The sequence below is a fragment of the Ovis aries genome, chromosome X, assembly GCF_016772045.2.
Source record: "Ovis aries strain OAR_USU_Benz2616 breed Rambouillet chromosome X, ARS-UI_Ramb_v3.0, whole genome shotgun sequence".
In the NCBI taxonomy this organism is placed as follows: Eukaryota; Metazoa; Chordata; class Mammalia; order Artiodactyla; family Bovidae; genus Ovis; species Ovis aries.
The window spans coordinates 57,788,447-57,813,734 of record NC_056080.1 but is presented as its reverse complement, the minus strand read 5'-3'; the positions used below and the strand labels follow the sequence as shown (position 1 = coordinate 57,813,734).

The 25,288-nt window shown below is 40.0% G+C and overlaps 1 protein-coding gene and 1 pseudogene across 4 annotated transcripts in view; one reads left to right on the top strand and one right to left on the bottom strand.

Moving 5' to 3' along the window:
- Positions 1 to 25,288, top strand: part of JADE3 (jade family PHD finger 3) — a 143,217-nt gene that overhangs the window by 64,152 nt on the left and 53,777 nt on the right. For all 4 annotated transcript variants that reach the window (XM_042242009.1, XM_027962807.3, XM_060407298.1 and 1 more), the window contains exons 2-3: positions 7,286 to 7,342; positions 8,125 to 8,204. In XM_042242009.1, the coding sequence (XP_042097943.1) occupies positions 7,297 to 7,342; positions 8,125 to 8,204 (126 nt within the window). In that variant the 5' untranslated portion in view covers positions 7,286 to 7,296. The remainder of the gene's footprint in view (positions 1 to 7,285; positions 7,343 to 8,124; positions 8,205 to 25,288) is intronic.
- Positions 12,928 to 22,734, bottom strand: LOC105605486 (4-hydroxybenzoate polyprenyltransferase, mitochondrial-like; annotated as a pseudogene).

Genomic DNA, 25,288 nt, shown 5'->3' with positions numbered 1-25,288 from the left:
TAGAAAGTACAGAAAAGTTCGTCTACTTCAACTTCTGGTATCTTTTTTAAAGACACAGGAGAAGCAGTAAAATATGTAGGATATGTTCTTTTTCTTCTGATTTTTTTGTTTACTCTGTTCAGTATTTATGGTTTTAGTTACTGGACTACTCAAGAAATACATTTATATTTATGACTTCTATTTAAGGAAAAGTTTGGAAGGTTCTTTGCCCACATGGGCAGGGATTGATCCTTAAGGATGAAAGAAGTGTTCTACTCTGGTCTGACTAGTGGCCTAACTCAAACGTCTCTCTCCATTAATGGCTCTGAACGGTATTCCTGAAAGTCTGAGGGAGCTGGACTTTCAGATGCTCTTTTACTTAAGGATTACTTCCAAATACCACCATGGATTTATCTTCCCTGATTTTTATCTCAGTCCTTCTTGAACCTGTTTACATTTTCATTCTGTTCCACTTCTTGAGCTGATGAGTTCACTAAGTTCCCTAAGCATTGCTTAGAAAGTCCTGCTTTCTTTTTGATAAAATTGCCTTTAGGTTACAGGGAGTGCCCCTTTGTTACTTTAACTTTGTGATTGGGTGAATAATGTCAACAATTTCCACGCTCTTCTTGATTCTTATCAATCTGTTTCATTCCTGTAGAGCAAGATTTCTCAGCCTTGGCAGTATTAACATTTGGGGCCAGATAAATATGTGCATTCCAGGATATGTAGCAGCCCCCTTGGTGTCTATCCCCTAGATATCAGTAACAATGCCCCTTGCCAGTTGTGACAACCAAAGATGTCTCTAGATATTGCCACATTGTCCCCAGGGAACAAAATTGCCTTTAGTTGGAAACCACTGCTTTAGATATTTGTCTTTGTCTTTTTTAAACTGTAAGGTTTGGTGCTTTGGGGACTAACTTTATAAATATGGAGGTTTATATATCCAATTGATTATATTGTGCTTTTCTGGATTTTTTCCAGCCCTGCTTGATGTCCATCTTGAACAACAGTGAGAATCACTTTCATAGTTTCAGTTTTTCAGGTCAGCTTCATCGTTTGTGAGTGACATGAGGAACAAATACCTTGAAATCTTAGAAGTTTTTTCTAATTATAAATGTCCTGTGTGTAGTGTAAAAAATGTGGAGAATGGAAAAAATTGGAAAGAATGTTTGTCACTCAGAAAACTTCAGTGTTATTCATGCAACTAATGTCAGTAAATTGGTTTATGGCCTTCATTATTTTCTATATATTTTACTTCATAGATACAATCTTGCTATAAAACTAATTTTATACTGTTTTTTCCACAACATTTTAACATACACATTTTCTGTATATCATGTTTAAATAATTGAATGAAATACCATATTAATATACTTTATTCCTCTTTTGTTTGATAGCTAGATTTCATTTATTTTTATTAGGGAGCTTTAATGAACATTTTGTTCATAAATCATTTTCTGTGTTTTGAATTATTTTTCAGATATGGATGTTGGAAGTAGAATTCCTGGATCAAAGGGTGTGGATATGTTTAAAGTGGAGCCTCAAATTATTTTTAAGCTGCTGCATAGCCCCACAGATGGCACTCAATTGTGGCTCTTTGCACTGACCATGCATTTCATAAGTATGTCTGGTGGGCATATAGAAGGAAAGGAAAGGGCTATGTTTGAGTTAATCACTTTTCCTGCCCTCCCTGCTCTTCTGGAACATTAATGGGGAATCAAGAAAGTGAAGTCACTCAGTTGTATCCAACCCCATGTATTTGCGACCCCATGGACAGTAGCCTGCACCAGGCTCCATCCATGGGATTTTCTAGGCAAGAGTGCTAAAGTGGGTTGCCATTTCCTTCTCCAGGGAATCTTCCCGACCCAGGGATCGAACCCAGGTCTCCCACATTGTAGACAGACGCTTTACCATCTGAGCCACCAGGGAAGTCCTAATGGGGAATCAAGTAGCCACCAAACCACAGGCTTACATTCTCAGCCCCAAATAATGCTAGTTGGGTTGACTTCCGACAGTGCTCCTTTAAGAAGGAGTTTCACCCAAGGAAGGCATTTACTTTATACAATTGTATTTTGCCTGGCTTACAGCACTTAAGATAAATCAGAATCCTGTTAATCATTTTGAGTGAGATTATAGTAGGAATAAGATCTGAAAAGGCTTCTCTGGTGGCTCAGATGGTAGAGCGTCTGTCTGCAGTGCAGGAGACCTGGGTTCGACCCCTGGGTTGGGAAGATCCCCTGGAGAAGGAAATGGCAGCCCACTCCATTATTCTTGCCTGGAAAATCCCGTGGATGGAGGAGCCTGGTGGGCTAAAGTGCATGGGGTCACAAAGAGTCGGACACGACTGAGTGACTTCCCTTCCCTTCACTTCAAGGTCTGAAAACTGCCTTCAAATTACTGTTCTCAGGGGTGCAAGGTGAGGGCTGGTACATATTTCATTTCTGCTAAAACAAAGGAATACTCATTGTGGGAGGTAAGGAAGAAAATAATGCCTTTGTAAAGTCTGCATCCTAAATAGAAGACGAGACTATAAACAGCTGAATAATGTATCCAGATGTAAGACAATGAGGTGCTTTGCACTGTACTTATTTATGGTTTTGCTTAGCAAGAAATTTTATTCCAAAGTACTTGTTAAAGTGTGCCTCCAAGTGAAGTTTCACATGTTGTTTTAGGGGTGGCGAGAAGCAGAATCTGGGACTGTATTTGAATGTACATGATTTGTTGAGGGAATCCTCTCAGGAGAAACTTATAAGGGAGCAAGGACAAGAAGGTAGGGAAGAGGAAGGAGCTAAAGTGAAGATATGGTCTTAGGAAAGTCTAGCCTTAGCCAGTTATGGTTAGGGGCAGGTGTAGAGCAATTATTGGCTGCTGGCTGCCCCTGGGAGGGAAAAAGAGTATAATCTCCCTGGCAGGACTCCAGCCCTTGGGGAAGGGGACAGCTGTGAGCCATTAGCAGCCAACAGGCAGTAGCTGGGAGATGGGTATGCTAGCTAGTAAAGGAGATCTGGGTGAGGCATCTTTTACTCTTTCTCATGTGCAGTGTCTTGTGCAGGACACTGTGCTGAGACCTGGGGGTAAAAGATGAATTCGACATAATTACTGCTTTGAAGATGGTTGTGGTCTTGTGGCAGGGCTGACCATGTAAAGAATATTTACAGTGCAAATGAAGAGCATTTTACATGGACTGAAGTATGTATAGAGAGAACCTTACTGAGGAGATCCAACAAATGAGTCAGACCAGGTTGAGAGAAAATGGGATGGTCCGGGTAAATAGGCAGGGTACTGTAGGCAGAGGGAAGAGCCCTGTCCAAAGGGTGGCAAGTATGAAACAAGATGATAGATTCCATGTGATACATGGAATCACATGGGGCATAGCCTGTGCAGGAGGTAGGGGAGCAGCAGCTGATAAGATCTGACAAATTGAAGCTGAAATGCTGTGGACCTCCAAGGCCATGCTCAGGAAGCTTGGACTTAGAAGGGGCAGCATTCCTGCTGTTAACTCCCTAGCCTGCCTCAGGTCTCAGGGTCAACTTGGAGTATCCATTCTCCGTATACCTGCCGGCTGTGTTCTGCCCTCTGGTGGCCATGTAGCTCCAAGCATGTTATTTAAACATTTCTGGTGGCTCAGGCAGTAAAGAATCTGCCTTCAATGCTGGAGACCAGGTTCAATCCCTGGATCAGGAAGATCCCCTGGAGAAGGGAATGGCAACCCCCTCCAGTAGTCTCTCCTGGGAAATTCCATGGACAGAGGAACCTGGTGGGCCTCAGTCCATGGGGTTGCAAAGAGTCGGACACGACTGAGTGACTAAAACTTTGACTTTGAGCCCCAGTTTCCTCATCTGTAAAATGGTGGTAATGATATTTATAGAACTGCTGTTGTTCTATAAACTTGATTAAAAGTGATAAAGACAGATCTAAAGGTTTACCATCATGGAATTATTCTGCTGATATTTACTGTTCTTTGTCATTTTTCTATAGTAATTAAAACAGTAGTGATCACTGAAATAGATCAGTGGACTTTAATAGCCCAGACCCCCAAATTTGCTTGCTTTGCTTTCTTTAAGTTATAAGCAACCCAGTTTCCAGGACTGGTGTTATTGGTGTTAATCTGTTTCCTCGGCTCTTTATTGATAATACAAGATTTTTGGTTTCCATCTATAACAGAAAAGGATTGTTACTGTATTAATTTAGAAAGTACCATATTTGGAAATTCCCTGGTGGTCCAGGGGTTAGGACTTGACACTTTCACTACTAGGGTGTGAATTCAGTCGCCATGCATGTCTCATAATTTTTTGATGAAAACTGGGTGTTTTAGATAATATAACAATTCAGTACCGGCGCCCTGCCACCTGCCCCCAGGGCTCTTTAGTGACTGGCTGCATTATTTTACTGAAGTCTATTTACTCTCCCCATTTGCCTGAAAGTGTGTGTAGTCTCTCTCTGTCTCTGTCTCTCTCTCTCTCTCTCACACACACACACACACATAGATGCTTAAACCACTGGAAATTTTATTTAGAGACATTAGTTTTCCCAATATAGGAGCTTTTTGTAACATTCCTCGGCACTGAAATACTGGGTTTCATTTGTCTGGGCTTCCCTGGTGGCTCAGAAAGTAAAGAATCCACCTGCAATGCAGGAGACCTGGGTTTGATCCCTGGGTTGGGAAGATCCTCTGGGGAAGGAAATGGCAACCCTCCAGTATTCTTGCCTGGAGAATCCCATGGGCAGAGGAGCCTGGCGGGCTATAGTCCATGGGGTTACAAAGAGTTGAACACAACTGAGCAATTAACACTTTCACTTTTCTTAGCATTCCTTGCGATAGATGTAACTTTAAGTTAGGCTAGTTGTTTGTCAGTTGGGAACAAGGGAGAAAGCGCAAAAGGGGGAAAAAGGGCAGGCAGAAAAGCAATGGGTTGTACTTTCAACCATTTTTCCTTTTTGCACTTCTTTTTCTTGGGGATGGTCTTGATCACTGCCTCCTGTACATCACGAACCTCCATCCATAGTTCTTCAGGCACTCTTATCAGGTCTAATCCCTTGAATCTATTTCTCACTACCACTGCATAATCATAAGGGATTTGATTTGGGTCATACCTGAATGGTCTAGTGGTTTTCCCTATTTCTTCAACTTAAGTCTGAATTTGGCAATAAGGAGTTCATGATCTGAACCACAGTCAGCTCTCGGTCTTGTTTTTGCTGACTGTATAGAGCTTCTCCATCTTTGGCTGCAAAGAATATAATCAATCTGATTTCAGTAATGACCATCTGGTGATGTCTATATATAGAGCTTTCTCTCGTGTTTTTGGAAGAGGGTATTTGCTATGACCAGTGTGTTCTCTTGGCAAAACTCTGTTAGCCTTTGCCCTGCTTCATTCTGTACTCCCAAGGCCAAACTTGCCTGTTACTCCAGGTGTTTCTTGACTTCCTACTTTTCCATTCCAGTCCTCTATAATGAAAAGGACATCTCTTTTGGGTGTTAGTTCTAAAAGGTCTTGTAGGTCTTCATAGAATCATTCCAAGTTCAGCTTCTTCAGTGTTACTGGTTGGGGCATAGACTTGGATTACTGTGATATTGAATGGTTTGCCTTGGAAACAAACGGAGATCATTCTGTCATTTTTGAAATTGCATCCAAGTACTGCATTCCGGACTCTTTTGTTGACCATGATGGCTACTCCATTTCTTCTAAGGGATTCCTGCCCACAGTAGTAGATATAATGGTCATTGGAAAAGACTCTGATGCTGGGAGGGATTGGGGGCAGGGGGACAAGGGGACGACAGAGGATGAGATGGCTGGATGGCATCACTGACTCGATGGATGTGAGTCTGAGTGAACTCCGGGAGTTGGTGATGGACAGGGAGGCCTGGTGTGCTGCGATTCATGGGGTCGCAAAGAGTCGGACATGACTGAGCGACTGAACTGAACTGAGTTAAATTCACCCATTCCAGTCCATTTTAGTTTGCTGATTCCTAGAATGTCGACGTTCACTCTTGCCATCTCCTGTTTGACCACTTCCAATTTGCCTTGATTCATGGACCTAACATTCCAGGTTCCTATGCAATATTGCTCTTTACAGCATTGGACCTTGCTTCTATCACCAGTCACATCCACAACTGGCTATTGTTTTTGCTTCAGCTCCATCCCTTCATTCTTTCTGGAGTTATTTCTCCACTGATCTCCAGTAGCATATTGGGCACCTACCGACATGGGGAGTTCCTCTTTCAGTATCCTATCATTTTGCCTTTTCATACTGTTCATGGGGTTCTCAAGGCAAGAATACTGAAGAGGTTTGCCATTCTCTTCTCCAGTGGACCACATTCTGTCATGACCAACCTAGACAGCATATTAAAAAGCAGAGACATTACTTTGCCAACAAAGGTCCGTCTAGTTAAAGCTATAGTTTTTTCCAGTAGTCATGTATGGATGTGAGAGTTGGACTATAAAGAAAGCTGAGCAGAGAATAATTGAAGCTTTTGAACTGTGGTGTTGGAGAAGACTCTTGAGAGTCCCTTGGACTGCAAGGAGATCCAACCGGTCCATCCTAAAGGAAATCAGTCCTAAATATTCATTGGAAGGACTGATGCTGAAGCTGAAGCTCCAATACTGTGACCACCTGGTGCAAAGAACTAACTCATTTGAAAAGGCCCAGATGCTGGGAAAGATTGAAGGTGGGAAGAGAAGGGGACAACAGAGGATGAGATGGTTGGATGGCATCATTGACTCAATGGACATGAATTTGAGTAAACTCCGGGAGTTGGTGATGGACAGGGAGGCCTGGCATGCTGCAGTCCATGGGGTCACAGAGAGTCGGGCATGACTGAGCGACTGAAATGAACTGTGCTTTCAAAGATGGGACGTGCCTCACTTCTTTCTTCAGCCAGCCTTGTCTCATGCCTTTCAACCTTGGCCTTTGACATCTCTACCTTTGTAACTGCTTTTCCTTTCTTGCTCATCTCTTATTGGGGATCCCTGACTGATAATGACCCAGTGGCTACCCCTCTTTGTTTGGTTGGATAGTGGTCATGTGGCCACATTTGAGGCTCTTGCCAGTCCTATGTCATTCATCCTCTGCAGCTTAGATTTCCTCCTAAAGCAAGTATGTGGCCTCACCCAGTCTTTCACACTCTATATTGGGGAGAATTTGGTAGAATTCTTCTCCCACCACTCTAGGTCATTTGAGAATATTCTTAACAAAAATAATTTGATTTGTGTAATTCACCTGCTGCTGCTTCTTGAACAGTGTTGACTGCCCTATTGGATGGATCTGTGTGTTGAGTATTTATTCAGTGTTGTCTTCTCTTTCCCAGAATGCTCCAGGATGAAACGCCATAGAAATATCAGCAGCAGTGACAGTTCAGAGGACAGTGAGTAGAACCAGCCAACAGCTGGTAACTCTGTATCTATAATCTGTTAGAGTTTCTTTGACTTGAGAACAAGCTGTTTCATGCTTCTTTCAATGGGTTAAAAATGTTTCTAAGAAGGAAAACTTGGGGTACCATTTTTCTTAGTTGTTTGAATTCCATTAGACATAGGTAAGTTAGATGAAAGAATTGGTTTTGTGTGGCATATAGCATTTTGTTTTGCACTTTTTACTTACTCAGGCAACAAAAGCCACATCTACCAATGGAACAGTGCTTTTCTAGAAAGAAAAGTGTAAGAGCATAAATTGTAGACCCTACAGTTTTTACAGTAGACCCTACAGTTTTTATTTTAGCTGAGGTACTAAGTGTTTGGATGTGTCATCATTTGTAAAAGACAACAACTTTATTAACAGTAGCATTTGGGAAAATGCTGAAGGATAGGCAGATTACTTGCTCCACATTTTTAGTTTTTTCAGTTGCTTTTGCGGATACTTTTTCTCTAGATGGAACATAAATTGTCTTGTTCTAAATTATAATGAAGTATGATTATACCAAATTGAATCTCCTCAGTATTAGCATTGTTGAAGTTTTTGCACCCTGGAATGTCACCTATAAATGTCATTAAACTCCTTTATGAGGCTTTTGTGGTTGCAATTTAACTATTTTCTTTAGTGATATGAGGTCACTGTGTTCTTCTCCATCATGTATTTCACATACTCTTGGATGACATTTAGTTATAATAGCAGGTAATAAGTTTCAGTATTTTTTCTAATTATCTTTTACAGATCCTTCCACTTCCTCTACTTTTGGCTCAATGTATAGGAGCAAGTCAAAAATGCCAAATGAACGCAAGAAGCCTGCCGAGGTGAGATCAGATATTAAATTTTTAGACTTGAAAAATTAGACAGCTACCTTCTGCCTACATATCTACAATACCCAGATCTTAGAGATGTGAGGAGTAAACTATGTTCCAGTGGATAGGTTTGTATTTCTGATGAAAACAAGTCTATCTACTTTTTTTTTTTTTTTTCAAGAAAGATTCCGTTTTATTTTTCCTTTGGGAAAACAGTGGTCTACACTCTGCTTCCATTTTGGTAATGGCACCTAAGTGCCTGGCTTTAGAATATAAATCCTCCCCTAGCCAAGAAGTCAGAGTAACCCAGAGAATTGGGATGGACCAAAAGAGCCAATGATCTGGCCTATGATAGGAAAAATCTAAGTTGGTAAGTGGGAGGCAATGCAGAAAGGGTAGATGAAGAAGTCATTGATAGAGAAGGGAAAAGACTGGGTTGGAGATCTTTGGGGCTATGGTAAATGTTCACAGCCTTCGGGGCACTACCACGAAGCCAAAAAAAAAGTCCCAGTCCTTGTGAGGCTGGTCATCTGCCTCAAGGGCAGCAAAGTGCACTTGGATTTGGGAATAGTTTAGTGGATCTTACAGACTTTCCTCTGTGATAATTAAATGATGAGAAACTGATCTTGCCTATCTTCACTTCTACTATAAGTAGTCTTTCTTGTCTGCAAAGGAAAAGAGAATGTATTAGCAAACTATTGCAGCATTATATGTTATCACAAAGTTAGTGGCTTAAAGCAGCACACATTTATTATCAGTTTCTGTGTGTCAGGAGTCTGGCTACAGCGTGACTAGATTCTCTCTGTTCAAGGTCTTTCAAGGCTGCAGTCAGTGTGCTGGCTGGGCTGTGTTCTCATCTGGAAGTTTGATTAGGGAAAAATTTGTTTCCAAGTTCATTCAAGTTGCTGGCAGAATTCATCTTCTGGCTGGAGTACTGAGAGGTCCCTGTTTATTGTCATCGTTGGTTTTTGGTAGAGGACCACCCTCCACTCCTAGGTTGCTTATAATTCTTTGCCATGTGGCCTTTTCCATGGGTCCCCTCAAAACACAGTAGCCTACTTTGAAATCCAGTGAGGGGAGAGTCTTTTACTCCAGTCTGATTGAGGTTTATATAACATAATCATGAGAATGATGTCCCATCATGTTTGCCATTTTCTATTGATTAGAAAGAAGGCCAGGTTCCATTTGACCTCATGCAGGGTGGTGGGGGGAGGCATTGCTTTTGGGTGTCAGAGAGAGCATTCCTCCCTTTCTCAGAGATCACTTTTCTGTCTTTTGCCAGGGATCTTTCTGGGCACAGTAGACTATCAGTGTGTATTTATATGTGCCTGTGTCATACAGAAAAACTTAGGAAATAAAATACACATAAACAGGAGTAAAACAAATTTCCCATCTATCCAGAGGTGGCTTTGACTGCAGAATTGATGAGAAAGAAACCTTCCTACTTTCCCATTTAGGACAACCAGTCCTAGAAGGTAAAGTGACTCAAGAGCTTTGAGTCACAAGGCCTGCTGCCTCCAAGTTAGAATATCATTCTTTAGCAAAAGATTGAAGACCTGGGCTACTGGAAGCAAATTTTTTTCATTTATATGCCCCATTCTGTTATAAAAGAAAGAACCTGATATTGTATAGCAAAACCAGCCTTGGCATTAGAAGAGATTGATTGCATGTTTTGCTGGTTTATTTCGTCTCTCTGAGGTAATTTGTTTTGTTGTTATAACATGGACATTATCACATCTACCTCTCATAGGTTCCATTCATTGAAATTTTATGTGCTAGAGCTTTATATTAGATTGTCTAATTGTTTCCCAAAAGTAAGCAATTATAAAAATATTCTTAGATGCTTCCATCATTTGAAAATTTTATTTAATGGCTTATTTATATCTGTATGAACTCATGTATATTTATTTTATACTTTGGGTTATAATCCAATACTACATAATATATTGTGTTGCCAAAGTTAGTCTGTAATCAGTGAAATTATGTCTTATTTTTCTCTTTTCAATCTCTATTGATTTCTGCTTTTATATTTATTATTTTCCTCCTTTTTGCTTTAGTTTTATTTTGTACTTTTTTCTAGATTCTTGAGGTTGATGCTTAGGCTTTGAAAGTTTTCCTTTTTTCTAAAATAAGAATTTTAGTGCTGTAAATTTCCCTTTAAATACTCCTTAGCTTCACCCCATTAATTTTGGTATGTTTATTTTCATTTTCATCCATTTCAGTATTTTTATTTTCCTTGAGACTTCCTCTTTGATACATGTGTTATTTAGAAAAGTGTTGTTTAGTTTTCAAGCATTTGGAGACTATTCTTGCTACCTTTCTGTTACCGATTTCTAGTTTGAGTTCATTTTTGTCACAGAACATAATCTGTATGGTTTTAGTTCTTTTACAGGTGTCAAGGTTTGTTTTCTGGCACAAGATATGGTTTATCTTGGTGAATATTTCATGGGCACTTGAAAACAATGTGTATTATGCTGCTGTTGGGTCCTATTAGTTGATGGTACTCTTCTGTATCCTGGCTGATTTTCTGCCTAGTAGTAGTATCCATTGTTTAGAGAGGGCTGTAGCAGTCTCCAACTGTAATCGTGGATTTGCCTCTTTCTCCTTTTATTTCTATCAGATTTGCTTTGTGTATTTTTAAGTTCTGTTGTTAACTACATACATATTTAGGATTACTGTACCTTTTTGGTGAATTTATCATCATGTAATGTCCCTCTTTGTCTTTGGTAATTTTATTTTTCCTGAAGTCTATACTATCTAATACTAATATAGTTTCTGGCTTTCTTTTGATTCATGTTTACATGGTATATGGTATATTTTTCCATCCTTTTACTTTTACGCATATGATTTTTTTTGAAATGGGTTTCTTATATAGTTGGGTCATTTTTTACCCTACTCTTTAAATCTCTGTCTCTTTACTGGCATTTTTAAAACATTTATATTTAATGTAATTTTTATTATGATTTGGTTTAAGTCTGCCGTTTTACTGTTTTTCTATTTATTTTCTGTTTTTTGTTTTCCCTCTTATTTTCTGTCTTGTGGATTACTTGAATATTTTTTAAAATTCCATGTTGATTTTTTTTTCTTCTTTTGGCTGTGGCATGCAGCTTACAGGATCTTAGTTCCCCAACCAGGGATTGAACCTGAGACCTCAGCAGTGAAAGCAGAGTCCCAACCACTAAACCACCAGGGAATTTCCCCCATATTGATTTTTCTATGGTGGCTTTTAAGATTTAAAGACACATATATCTTTGTGTAGATTTTTAGTGGTTGCTCTTGAGAAGCAACCTTTTAAAGAGAGGACCATCTTCCAAAATGACTTATCAGTCTACTGTTCTCTACATTTTATATATACTATTTTGAGTGAAGTAAAAGGAAGGCTACCGCCATTTAGGTTTGTTTATCCACCCCCCACTTTTATCATATAGTTATTTAAATATTTTCTCTATATACATTGGGAACTGCATTAGACAATGTTAGAATATTTGCTTCAACCATAAAATATTATTATAAAATTCAGGAGGAAAGGAATAGTCTGTTTTATTTACCCATATTTTTATTCTCTTGTTCTTTCTTTATTCCTGATATTCCAACTTATTCCTTTTGTTTCCTTTCTCTATGAAGAACTCCATTTAGCTATTCTTTTAGGGGAATTCTGCTAGTGATTAATTCTCTTAGTTTTCATTCATTTGAGAATGTCTTGTTTTCACCTGAAGGGTATTTTCACTTGATATAGAATTCTGGTTTGACAAAACTTTTTTTTCAGCACTTGAAAAATGTGCTAGTTCCTTCTTGTCTCCATGGTTTCTAATGAGAAATCTGTTCTCATTCAAATGATTGCTCTCCTATAGGTAACCAGTCACTTCTTTTCCAGTTGCCTTCAAGATTTTTCTTCATCTTTAGTTTTCCAAAGAAAACTTTACAACTGCATACCTGAGCATGGATTTCTTTGGATTTATCCTGTTTGAGATTTCATCCTAAGTTAGATTATATAATCTGAGTTTATATCTTCTGCCAAGTTTGTTTTCAATCATTATTTCTTCAGCTATTTTTCAGCTTCACCTTTTTTTCTCTTCTTCTGAGACTTCAGTTGCTTGAATGTTAGATCCTTTGTTATTTTCCCACAGATCCTTGAGACTCATTTTTTTCCAGTGTATATTCTTTCTGTTGGTTAGATTAATTTCTCTTGTTCACTGATTCTTTTTTTTTTTTGGTAGGTAAAAAAATTTTATTTGCTTACTTAAATTTCTCCTAAAATATAAAAACCTGAATGGTTTCCTGAATTGCAGCTTTGGGCAGTAAATAAAGGTCAATACAAAGATCGGTAAGCCCCAACTTTCTGTAGCAGCTTTTTATTTTTCCCTGAAAAAGAGAGTCCATTTTCCTAAAGAGGCATTCATTCAGATGAGATGTATATGAGGGTTTTTTGCTAAAGTGCTAAAAATCATATAATTCCTGTAACTCTAGGTGAGAATTACAACAGGAAGAAAGCATTAACTTAAATACTCCAGGTCACTGCAAATCCTGCAAAGTCCCCTGGTGTCTGTGACAGGAGAAGAATCTGACATGTACATACTTGAACTAAAATCTAGGCCACAGTGCTCTAAAACTTCATTTACTGGTCTGTAATTTATTAACATACTATAAGACTTACTCAAATCTAATTATATGGTAACAAGACCTGAGAGTGTTTAGTAAAAATTTGTTTTAGAAATCCTTAGATAAATTTAATTTGCTAATTTTCTATTCTGTTTTCTTTATTTTACTTTGTTTCATTGGTCTCCTTTGCTTTCCACAAATTCCTAAGGACAGTCCCTAAAAAAATTATTAATCCTGTTGTTTGGTTAGAGGTGAACTTTTCCCAACAGTCTTCAGGTCTGTGGCTCTCCAGAGTATAAACCTGGTGAGCCACATGGGCTCCTATAGCAGCCAGGGCAGTGTAGTAGGGTGCAATCTGGCCGCTCTTCATTCCCACCAGGCTCAGCACCCCCAGCAGGCCACACTGAAACCACTGAGCCACTTCTTGGTGTCTTCACAGAACTGCAGTGCTGTGGTCTTAAGCCCGATCAAAGCATCATCTCTTTTATTCTGATGGGCATAGATAGTATCATATATTAGAGTCCACATAATTCCAGAAAAATAAAGAGGAAGGCAAGCGGATGGATCACAGGAGCTCTTGATAGCAGACCACCCAAGTAATGCTCCTCAATTAAATGTCAGTCCCAAGGCTAACTGAGGCCAGTATTTAATTCCTTTCTTTGGCGGGTAGGTAATGACAAGAAGTAGGGATGCTGCTCCAAGAGCTGTAGTAATTCAAACACAGAAGAATGCCCAGGGCCAAGGTCAGCTGTTCCCCAAGAAAAACAAAGGATCAAAAAGTTGAAATGTCTCCAGCAGCTATTGGGTGACTTGCTGTTCTTGTAACCTTTTTATCATAGTCCTGGTCCCACATATCATTAATAGTACAGCCTGCTTCACACATCAGAACAGCTCCAGTGCCAAGGAGAGATAACATGTACCAGTCTGGGAGACAACCTGGGTCTGCTGCCAGACCAGTGCTCCAAGTACATGGTAAACAGAGCAGCCAGATTCCTAGGGGCTTGTCTAACCACATGAGGCACAGGTAGAGCAGCAGAGGGCAGGGCACCGAGTTCACGATCATGGCTGCCAACAGGGTCAGTGGATGCCCGCTTGGCCCCTGCCCAGCTGAGGGCTGCCAGTTCGTAGCATGGAGTCCATGGGCCATGCATACGAGCGCCAGAGAGCGGCTGCCTGAGCCCCACAGCCACGCCTGCACCGCAGCCCTCAGGCCCCACGCTGCCCACTCCCAGCTCCTGTCCCCTGATTCTTTATTCTGTTAAGTCCATTATTCTATTGAGCCTATAGTATCTATTTACGTCAATTATTATGTTCAGTTCAGTCGGTCAGTTGTGTCCGACTCTCTGTGACTCCATGGACTGCAGCATGTCAGGCTTCCCTGTCCATCACCAACTCCTGGAGCCTACTTAAACTCATGTCCGTTGCATCGGTGATGCCATCTAGCCATCTCATCCTCTGCTGTCCCCTTCTCCTGCCTTCAGTCTTTCTCAGTGTCAGGGTCTTTTCCAGTGAGTGGTTCTTTGCAGCAGGTGGCAAGAATATTGAAGTTTCAGCTTCAGCATCAGTCCTTCCAATGAATATTTAGGACTGATTTCCTTTAGGATTGACTGGTTGGATCTCCTTGCAGTCCAAGGGACTCTCAAGAGTCTTCTCCAACACCACAGTTCAAAAGCATCAGTTATTCTCTGCTCAGCTTTCTTTACAGTTCAACTCTCACATCCATACATGACTACTGGAAAACTATAGCCTTGACTAGATGGACCTTTGTTGGCAAAGTACTGTCTCTGCTTTTCAATATGCTGTCTAGGTTGGTCATAGCTTTTCTTCCAAGGAACAAGCATCTTTTAATTTCATGGCTGCAGTCAACATCTGCAGTGATTTTGGAGCCCCAAAAAAGTCTCTCACTGTTTTCATGGTTTCCCCATCTCTTTGCCGTGAAGTGACAGGAGCGGATGCCATGATCTTAGTTTTCTGAATGTTGAATTTTAAGCCAACTTTTTCACTCTCCTCTTTCAGTTTCATCAAGAGGCTCTTTAGTTCTTCTTTGCTTTCTGCCATAAGGGTGGTGTCCTCTGCATATCTGAGGTTATTGATGTTTTTCCTGGAAATCTTGATGCCAGCTTGTGCTTCATCCAGCCTGGCATTTGGTTTTTCCTGTGGTCATGTATGGATGTGAGAGTTGGACTGTGAAGAAGGCTGAGCGCCGAAGAATTGATGCTTTTGAACTGTGGTGTTGGAGAAGACTCTCGAGGGTCCCTTGGACTGCAAGGAGATCCAACCAGTCCATTCTGAAGGAGATCAGTCCTGACTGTTCATTGGAAGAACTGATGCTGAAGCTGAAGCTCCAGTACTTTGGACACCTCATGCAAAAAGTTGACTCATTGGAAAAGACTCTGATGCTGGGAGAGATTGGGGGCAGGAGGAGAAGGGGATGACCCAGGATGAGATGGCTGGATGGCATCACTAACTCGATGGATGTGAGTCTGAGTGATCTCCGGGAGATGGTGATGGACAAGGAGGCCTGGCGTGCTGCGATTCATGGGGTCGCAAAGAGTCGGACACGACTGAGCAACTGAACTGAACTGAACTCTGCATAGAAGTTAAAGAAGCAGGGTGACAATAGACAGCCTTGACGTACTCCTTTTCCTATTTGGAACCAGTCTGTTGTTCCATGTCCAGTTCTAACTGTTGCTTCTTGACCTGCATACAGATTTCTCAGGAGGCAGGTCAGGTGGTCTGGTATTCCCTTTTCTTTCAGAATTTTCCAGTTTATTGTGATCCACACAGTCATAGGCTTTGGCATAGTCAATAAAGCAGAAATAGATGTTTTTCTGGAACTCTCTTGCTTTTTCCATGATCCAGTGGATGTTGGCAATTTGATCTCTGGTTCCTCTGCCTTTTCTAAATCCATCTGGAACATCTGGAAGTTCACGGTTCATGTACTATCGAAGCCTGGCTTAGAGAACTTTGAGCATTACTTTGCTAGTGTGAGATGAGTGTAATTGTGTGATAGTGTGAACATTCTTTGGCATTGCTTTTTTTGGGGATTGGAATGACAACTGACCTTTTCCAGTCCTGTGGCCACTGCTGAGTTTTCCAGATCTGCTGGCATATTGAGTGTAGCACTTTCACAGCATCATCTTTTAGGATTTGAAATAGCTCAACTGTAATTCCATCAACTCCACTAGCTTTGTTTGTAGTGATGCTTCCTCAGGCCAGCTTGACTTTGCATTCCAGGATGTCTGGCTCTAGGTGAGTGATCACACCATCATGATTATCTGGGTCATTAAGATCTGTTTTGTATAGTTCTTCTGTGTATTCTTGCCGCCTCTTAATCTCTTCTGCTTCTGTTAGGTCCATACCATTTCTGTCCTTTCTTGTGCCCATCTTTGCATGAAACATTCCCTTGGTATCTAATTTTCTTGAAGAGATCTCTGGCCTTTCCCATTCTATTGTTTTCTTTTATTTCTTTGCATTGATCACTGAGGAAGGCTTTCTTGTCTCTCCTTGCTATTCTTTGGAACTCTGCATCCAAATGGGTATATCTTTCTTTTTCTCCTTTGCCTTTTGCTTCTCTTCTTTTCTCAACTTTTTGTAAGGCCTCCTCAGGCAACCATTTTTCCTTTTTGCATGTCTTTTTCTTAGGGATGGTCTTGATCACTGCCTCCTGTACAATGTCACAAACCTCTGTCCAAAGTTCTTCAGGCCCTCTCTCTATCAGATCTAATCCCTTGAATCTGTTTGTCACTTCCACTGTAAGGGATTTGATTTAGGTCATACCTGAATAATCTAGTGGTTTTCCCTACTTTCTTCAATTTAAGTCTGAATTTGAAAATAAGGATTATTGTATTATTGTATTATTTCATTTCAAATTTTCCATTTGGTTATTCTTTATATCCTCTTACTTTTTTACTGAAACTTTCATTTTTTTTAAAACATGTTTGTAATTTCTCGTTGAAGCATTTTTGTGATGGCTGCTTTAAAATCCTTGTCAGATAATTAAAACATTTGTGTCATCTTGGTGTTGGTGTCTATTTATTAGTCTCTTCTCATTCCTGGTTCTTAGTATTCTGAGAAGTTTTCTGTTGCATCCTGGGCTAGGTTTTCGTGGGGTGGGGGTGGTGGGTTATTATGATAACAGACACCAGGTCTTTTAAAAAAATTTTTTTTGTTTATTTCATTTTTGGCCATGCTGGGTCTTCACTCTTGCACAGGCCTTTTTCTAGTTGTGGAGAGCAGGGGCTACTCTTCAGTTGCAGTGCATGGGTTTCTCATTTCAGTGACTTCTCTTACTGCAGAATATGGACTCTAGGGCAAGTGGGCTTCAGTAGTATCAGCACATGGGCTCAGTAGTTGTGGCTCCTGGGCTCTAGAGCATAGGCTCGATAGTTGCTGGTGCACTGGCTTAGTTGCTTTGAAGCATGTGGGATCCTCTCGGATCAAGGATCAAACCCGTGTCTCTGGCATTGGCAGATTGTTTCTTTACCACTGAACCACCAAGGAAGCTTAGACACTAAGTCTTATTTAAATCTGTTTTGGCAGGCCTCCATAATAACCAGACCGGTGGGGAAGAGGCGTGCTGACTTCTTACCACCAGTTGCAGATTTCCCTACATTCTTCATCCTAGTTCTGTTATCTCTCTAGGGAGGTAGTTCTGTTCTCTCTGGGAATGGGGAAGGGTAACTCATTACTACTTAGCAGGGATGGAAGTCCGCATTTTGTTGCCTCCACTTATAGCAGGGAGTGGTGTGGTAACAGTTGCTGCATTATTGATGGACAGTGGCGACAGTCTAGGCTCCCTACCCAGTCTCTACTGATATCACATTGAGGAGGAGGAGGAATGCCTTGTTATTGCTAAGTGAGAGTGGATGTCAAAGCCTTTCAGATGATGTCATTAGTACCATAGGGATTGTTCTTTAAAAAAAAAAAACATTTTTATCATCTTTTTTGAGATATTCTTACAGCATACAGTTCATCTACTTACAGTGTATAATTCAGGGTGTTTTAGTATATTCACAGAGTTGTGTGGGTAACCATTACCACAATCTAAATTTAGAACATTTTCATCACCCCAGAAAGAAACACCCTATCCATTAGCAGTTAGCTCCCCAGACCCCACTCCCAGCCACTGGCAACCACTAATCTAATTTCTGTTTCTATGGTTTTGCCTATTCTAGACATTCCATATAAATGGAATCATACAGTATATGGCCTTTTGTGACTGACTTTCACTTAACATTTTCAAGATTCATCCATGTTGTAGCATGTATCAATACTTCGTTTCTGTTTTATGACCAAATGATATTCCATTATATGCATATATCACATTTTAAAAATCAATTATTTAGTTGATAGAAATTTGGGTTGTCTACATTTTTTTAATATTATGAGTAATGATGCTGTGAGCTTTCATATACATGTTTTTAGTTGGACATATGTTTTCAAAAACACCTAGATGTAGGATTGCTGAGTCCTATGGTAACTGTTTAACCACTTGAGAGAATGCCAGACTGTCTTCCAAAGGGGCTTCATCAGTTTATATTCCCACCAGCAGTGTACAAGGGTGTTTGAAATTAGTTCTTACTATGGGTACAAGAGACTTGGAATTCCTCTGGTGACCTTGTTTTTGTCTCCTTTCTTGACCTTTTCCTTTATGCTTGTCCTCAGAGATTTTGTCTTCTGCAGCTCTTCTAGTATAGCTACTGTTATCATTGGAGGCTTTAGTGTGGTGGTAATGGTATTAAATATTTAGGATATTTAGGCGGGATAGTGTTCTCTATTCTTCTGATTACATCTCAATCTTAGGAGTGTGTAGTAGTCCTGTGTTTGGGAGCAAGGTTGGGGAGTGGCCTTCAGGGATAGAGCATTTTGCCCCTGCCCACAATTATCCTGTCTGCCTATAGCAGGTATCTTCTGGTATTCTCAGTCTGTGTCCTTGAGATTCTCTCTCTTGAGATTAAGACTTTTTTCTCCCTTGAGTAACACAGGGAAGCTGAGGCTGGGTGCTTCTCCCTTCCCATAGCACCAGTCAAATTATTTCAGTGCCCTCACTTGAAATCCTTCTTCTGTAGATGAAGCCTTCTGTTCAGTAAGGGAGCCAGGACACTGAACACCAGCAACCCAGACAGTACCACTGGGGGAGCTTTTTCTCCAGGTTCTCTCCCTAACTTCCCTGTGAGAGCCCTCCTAGATTTCTAGAGAAAAAGCTTACAAGAAGGTGGGAACTCCCTATGAGTACAGCCCCCAGAAACTTCATATTCTCTTAGTAGTCCCCACTTGGCCCCCAGAGATTCATCAGAATTTCTTATTTAATGTTCCTACTGTGACCTCTGCCCCAACTAAGTAAATGCTTCTGTCCTATGTCTCCCTGCAGGCATGCTTGTCTCTCTTTGAGTCTGACCATTTGTCCTGTGACTCATTTCTCTAACGGTTTCACAAAAAATCATTAATTTGCTGCCTCTCCTGCCTTTTTCTTCCTATAAGGATGAGAATTTCTTTTTTCTGACTCCCTACAGGTCCAAGATGAAACCTCATGTGTTTTTTTAAAACTAGGAGTTAATCATTGAAATGCAGTATAAATGATCTTTTTCTCTGAGGCTTAATTGGCTACACAGATAGACAAATATTTTCTTTGATGTTTAGTGCTTTGCTGAGATTCCTGTGTGTGCCTCCCCCTGATTTATCCTCTAGAGAAGCATTTCCTAGGGGTGTGTGAATTCCACATATGTTCAGGGGCTTTGATACCTTCTGAAAATTGTATGCAGACTTTTAAGGATATGTTTTTATGTATATTTTTTTCTGAGCTAGTAGCCTTCTTCTGATTCTCAAGTGAGCCACTATTCTTGAAGAGGTTTTTAAAAAGCTAATTGCTGTAGAAAAAGTTCATAGTACTAGGTGACCAATTTGAATATATTAAAAAATATTTCATTCTTTCTCAAAGCCTGGATATTTTCACCTAATATTAGTCTAACTGGTCTATAAAACATATCAACCTATCTTAAAAGATTGACTGCATGTCTCCTCTAGGCCTAGAGTCTCATTTGTTACATCTGAGACTTTCATAGCAGCAGGGTGAAAGCTCATATATTTCAAGTCAGCAGAATACACTGCATACTCTCAAATAGAGCCTATTCATATCATTTTACCTGTATCTCTAACAAACTTGATTATTTGGTTTTCTGACCCACAGCAGATAAAAAGTACTAAGCTTGCAAATGCACACTTATTGCACAAAAAGGGACATTGAGGAATGGGAGAAAAACTTTGAAAGCAAACTTCAGATGTCATCTCTTATGCGAAAATTGCTCAGATCTTCAAGTCAGACTCAGTTGCTCCCACTCCTCCATTACCAGGATATATCAATATCATGGTAAATACCTCTGTGATACAGGGTAAAGAGAATTATCAAACCTACCTAAGCAGCCTAAAAGTACATTGCTTTTTGGGAATCAGTGTTTCAGTTGATGTCAGCCCATAGCCATCAGAAGTGTCCTATTTATTCTGTATAAGAAACCTAAGAAATATTTTAAACTATCTGAAAGATATGTCCATGCTTTTTAAAGCTTTAAACTGAGAAATAAGTTTCGCTTCACTGGAAAAACCACTGTGGGACATAATGTCTTGACAGCATTGGCTGTTTTTGTTTATGGAAATTCTTTGCTTTCTCTGCTTTGAATGGTTTATTCTTTTTAGATAACCTGAAAAGTCTCTTTTTGCCTTAAGATTTATAATTCTAAGAAAATCACTTACAGTTTATTCCTTTTGATTAGATATAGTTACTGTGTTTGCAGCTGGTTTTTTTTTTTTTTAATGCTTTTGGGGTGACATCTGTTTGTCATCAGTTATGTATAGTTTTAGATTTAGTGACTATTAATCAAAACTGATCAATCTCTCTGCTTCATTATACATGGACCAGACAGTGTTCCCCTTTGTGTCATATAGGAAGTAAATGTTTTGGCTTTTCCTCTAAAAAATGTCACAGAAATGTTCAGACTAGCTGTGCTTTAAGAAACTGCCCACTGAGAGATGTTAATGAGAACAGTAAAAGCCAGAGCTGTCCATGAAGGGCATTTTCATTTTGTGGCTCTGGCAGGTTAAGCATTGATATTCTAATTGAATTCATAGTGAGGCCTCCTTTGTTTCTGCAAGCATCTGAGGGGCCAGGATGGGCATGCACTGTTGGACTTGGCATAGCTTCTGGGCTGTATGTTAGGCTGTGAATTCCCTCTTTGACCATAAATGAGCAGATATCTGGTAAGTACAAAGTCTTTTTGTTTCAGGAACTTTTGGGGAAACTACCAGTGCATATAAAATAGGCACACAATTAAGAACTTGTAAAACTTCTAAACTTCATTACCTAGGTCAGTGTCAATATCCAGATCCCTCATTCACAATCTTTAATTTAGCAGCAAATACCCATGTTTCATTTTGTGAAGTTTCTGCATTATCTTGTGCCCTATAGAATGTTGGTTAAAGTTCTCGATGGGGCTCTTGCTTGGGAACACTGTCTTTGGAAGTCAGACCGTCCACGTTTTAGTTGAGCCATGAACTCACGTCTCCTTTTACCTATCAACAATTTATGGACTGGAAAAGAGAACTTTCTGCTTTTAGAACTAAAGCTGAGACTATGTTGATGATAGTAAAATAACTGCAGCTGAGGTTTATTTAGCAATTACCATGAGCCCAATACCATACTAAAGATCTTTACATAAATTCACCTGTTTAATCCCCACAATTATCCCAGTGAGGTTAAGGGTTCTTATTCTTGTTTTACAGATAAGTAAACTGAGACATAGACAATTTAGACAACTTCCCCAAACTAGTAAGTGATAAAATTAGTAGACCAATCCCAGCAGTCTGTCCCTAGACCCATATTCCTTTCTTTATAAAGATTTTTAATTTATTTTTAACCATTTAAAACATTTGTTTGGTTCGAATATCAAACTATGAAACAAAATACATTCAGAGAGATCCAGCTTTTGTCTCTCTTTTCTCCCCTTTTCCCTTTCTCTCTCTTGTCCCTATTTTCTCCCCTTTTCTTACCGTTAAATGGTTTTCTTTGTAAGTTCTTGGCTTATCTTTTTATTGTTTCTTTATGAAAATAAATACAAATATGAATATATGTGTATACTACTATATATGAATAAAACTGATACCTCTATCAGGACACACTATAACTATTTTGTTTGCCCATGTTTATTTTAAAAACCTTAAAAAATACCTTTTCTTACCAGAAGCAAATTCATGAGACCAGTCTGGTAAATATATTTTGTATCACTTTGCAGATATCTTTCTGAGTACTGAACTTGCATTCCTATCCCCTCTTCAGCATTTTATGTTCTGCCTCATACTTGAAATGTTTGACTTCTACAGCAAGATAAGGCAGACTCTTGCACTCTGCCTTGAGTAAAAATGCTTCTCTGGAAACCTTGGATCTGATGCTATTTAATCTGGCTAGCTTGTAAAATTGAAATCAAGCTTACCATGTAAGTCTTTTTTCTAAAGGTGGAAGAGAGAATTACAGTAGTCATTGGATTTAGCTTTCATTTGCTTAAGAAAAATAGGTATGAATTGGATTGGTATTTCTACAGTCCCAGGTTCCCCAGACTTCACAGTATTCCTGTTCCCTGGGAGTTTGCTATTTCTGAAGCAATGGACAAGAGCCAAATTTCATTGGCCTCTGCTTTTTCTCTTTGTCTAGAGTCTTCAAGTTTCTCTTATGTTTGGTAAATGTGTGTATTAGTTTCCTAGGGCTGCTGTAACAAATTACCACAAACTGAGTAGCTTAAAACAACAGGAATTTATTTTCTCACAAGTCCAAAATCGACCAGATTGCTCCCTCCAGAAGCTTTAGGGAAATTCTGTTCTTGCTCTTCCAGGTTCTGATAGTTGTCAGCACTTAATGACTTGTGGATTAATGAATCATTCCAGTCTCTACCTCCATGGTTGTGCTCCCTTCTCTTCTGTCTCAGATTTGCCTCTGCCTTTCTCTTATAAAGACACTTGTTACTGGATTTAAGGCCCACCTGGATTTTCCAGGATTATCATTTCATCTCAGAATCCTTAAATTATTTTTATCTGCAAAGAACTCATTTCTAAAGTAATGTAACATTGACAGGTTCCAGAAATTAGGATGTGGACATGTTTTTGAAGTTGGGCTGGGCCCCATTCAGCCCACTTCTGTGTCTCTAGGCTAACTTAGAAAATGCTACAGAACAGATTTTCATAAGCAATTTTATCAGGTATGAAGACATGGTATATTGCTATGTGATTGTTACTAAACCCAAAGCATGACTTTGCAGTCAGTTGATTTATTTTGAGAAATATATCATATGGAAAATAATGAAATATTTTAGGAGGTTGAAAAATACTTGGTTGTAGTAGTCTTTCCAGAGCTAAGGTAGGATTTCCCACAGAACCCTGTTTCACAGAGGCAGTAGTTGAGCACAATTGTAAATTGCTACCTCTTCTTAAGCACTGTCTCATTAAAGGCACTCTGGTAATTTATAAAGATGGTTCAGAGTCTTCAGCAAAATGGTGATTCAGTTTCTCCCACTGGCCACCCAGAACACTGAGCTCTGTGCAAAATATGTTAATAGATATGTCTGTGATCCTCTCTTACTTCCTTATACAAAGCATTATGTAATAAACCTCCCATTTTTGTTTCCTATAGACTTAGCTTTCTCCCCACACAGTACCCAATTAATTGGCTAGGATTCTTCATAGGAAGGTCATTTTGTTACCACTTCATCACCAGCATGTTCAGCGTTGGTTTCCTATTCAGGTCATATTATTAATTCTAAATCTTCCCTAAATGAAACCAGTAGGTATTTGTAGAATTGTCCCTGCAAAGTAGCAAATGGAATGAGTCCTTATTCATTTAAACGACATCATTGGAAGGACTGATGTTGAAGCTGAAACTCCAATACTTTGGCCACGTGATGTGAAGAGCTGACTTATTTGAAAAGACCCCGATGCTGGGAACAATTGAGGGCAGGAGGAGAAGGGGACAACAGAGGATGAGATGGTTGGATGGCATCACCGACTCAATGGACATGGGTTTGGATGAACTCCGGGAGTTGGTGCAGAGAAGGCAACGGCACCCTACTCCAGTACTCTTGCCTGGAAAATCCCATGGATGGAGGAGCCTGGTGGGCTACAGTCCATGGGGTCGCTAAGAGTCGGACACGACTGAGCGACTTCACTTTCACTTTTCACTTTCATGCATTGGAGAAGGAAATGGCAACCCACTCCAGTATTCTTGCCTGGAGAATCCCAGGGACAGGGAAGCCTGGCAGGCTGCCGTCTATGGGGTCACACAGAATCGGACACAACTGAAGCGACTTAGCAGCAGCAGGGAGGCCTGGCGTGCTGTGGTTCATGGGGTCGCAAAGAGTCGGACACGACTGAGTGACTGAATTGAACTGATTATATGATCGTTCAGTCCTGTAACTTTGTGAAATGTCAATTTAAACAGACTACACCAACTGAGAATTAATTGCTTTATTGTATCATACTCTATACTTCAACTTTCATGGTAATGATGACCCTATATGCGAGACAGGAGAAGAGACACAGATATAAAGAACAGACTTTTGGACTCTGTGGGAGAAGGCGAGGGTGGGATGATTTGAGAGAATAGCACTGAAACATGTATATTAACTACCATATGTGAAATAGATGACCAGTCCAAGTTCGATGCATGAAACAGGGCACTAAAAGCTGGTGCACTGGGACAACCCTGGGGGATGGGATGGGGAGGGAAGAGGGAGGGGAGTTCAGGATGGGGGACACATGTACACCCATGGCTGATTCATGTCAATGTATGGCAAAAACTACTACAATATTGTAAAGTAATTAGCCTCCAATTAAATAAATTAATTTTTAAAAATGTCTTGAACTTGAGAGGTCAGAGAAAGCAACCCAGTAGTGTTAAATTCACATAATGTTCTCCATTTATTGGATAAATCAAATAAAAAAATCACCAGAAAAAAAAAGAATTCAGCAAGGTGGCAGGATATGACATTAACATATAAAATCAATAGCTTTTATAATCAAGTGGAAGATGCCTAGGCACGTTGTAATGTAGGAAGTTTAAAAAGTACTCAAAGAGTGGGATGTGTCAAAAGTGCATAGGTGCAAGCCAGCCTGAAAGAGCTCCCAGTGACCAAAGGTAGAACAATTTCAGCATCAAAATAATTAACAGTAATACTGAATTATAACCCAAAGAATAAAATAGATCCATGAGGTTCTGGGGGCTTCCCTCATAGCTCAGTCAGTAAAAGAACCTACCTGCAATGCAGGAGACCTAGGTTTGATCCCTGGATTGGGAAGATCCCCTGGAAGAGGGCATGGCAACCCACTCCATCTTGCTTGGAGACTCCCATGGGCAGAGAAGCCTGGCAGGCTTCAGACGATGGGGTTGCAAGAGTCAGACACGACTTAGCAACTAAAACAACAAACCACCACATGAGGTGCTAATGATATAAATAAATAAT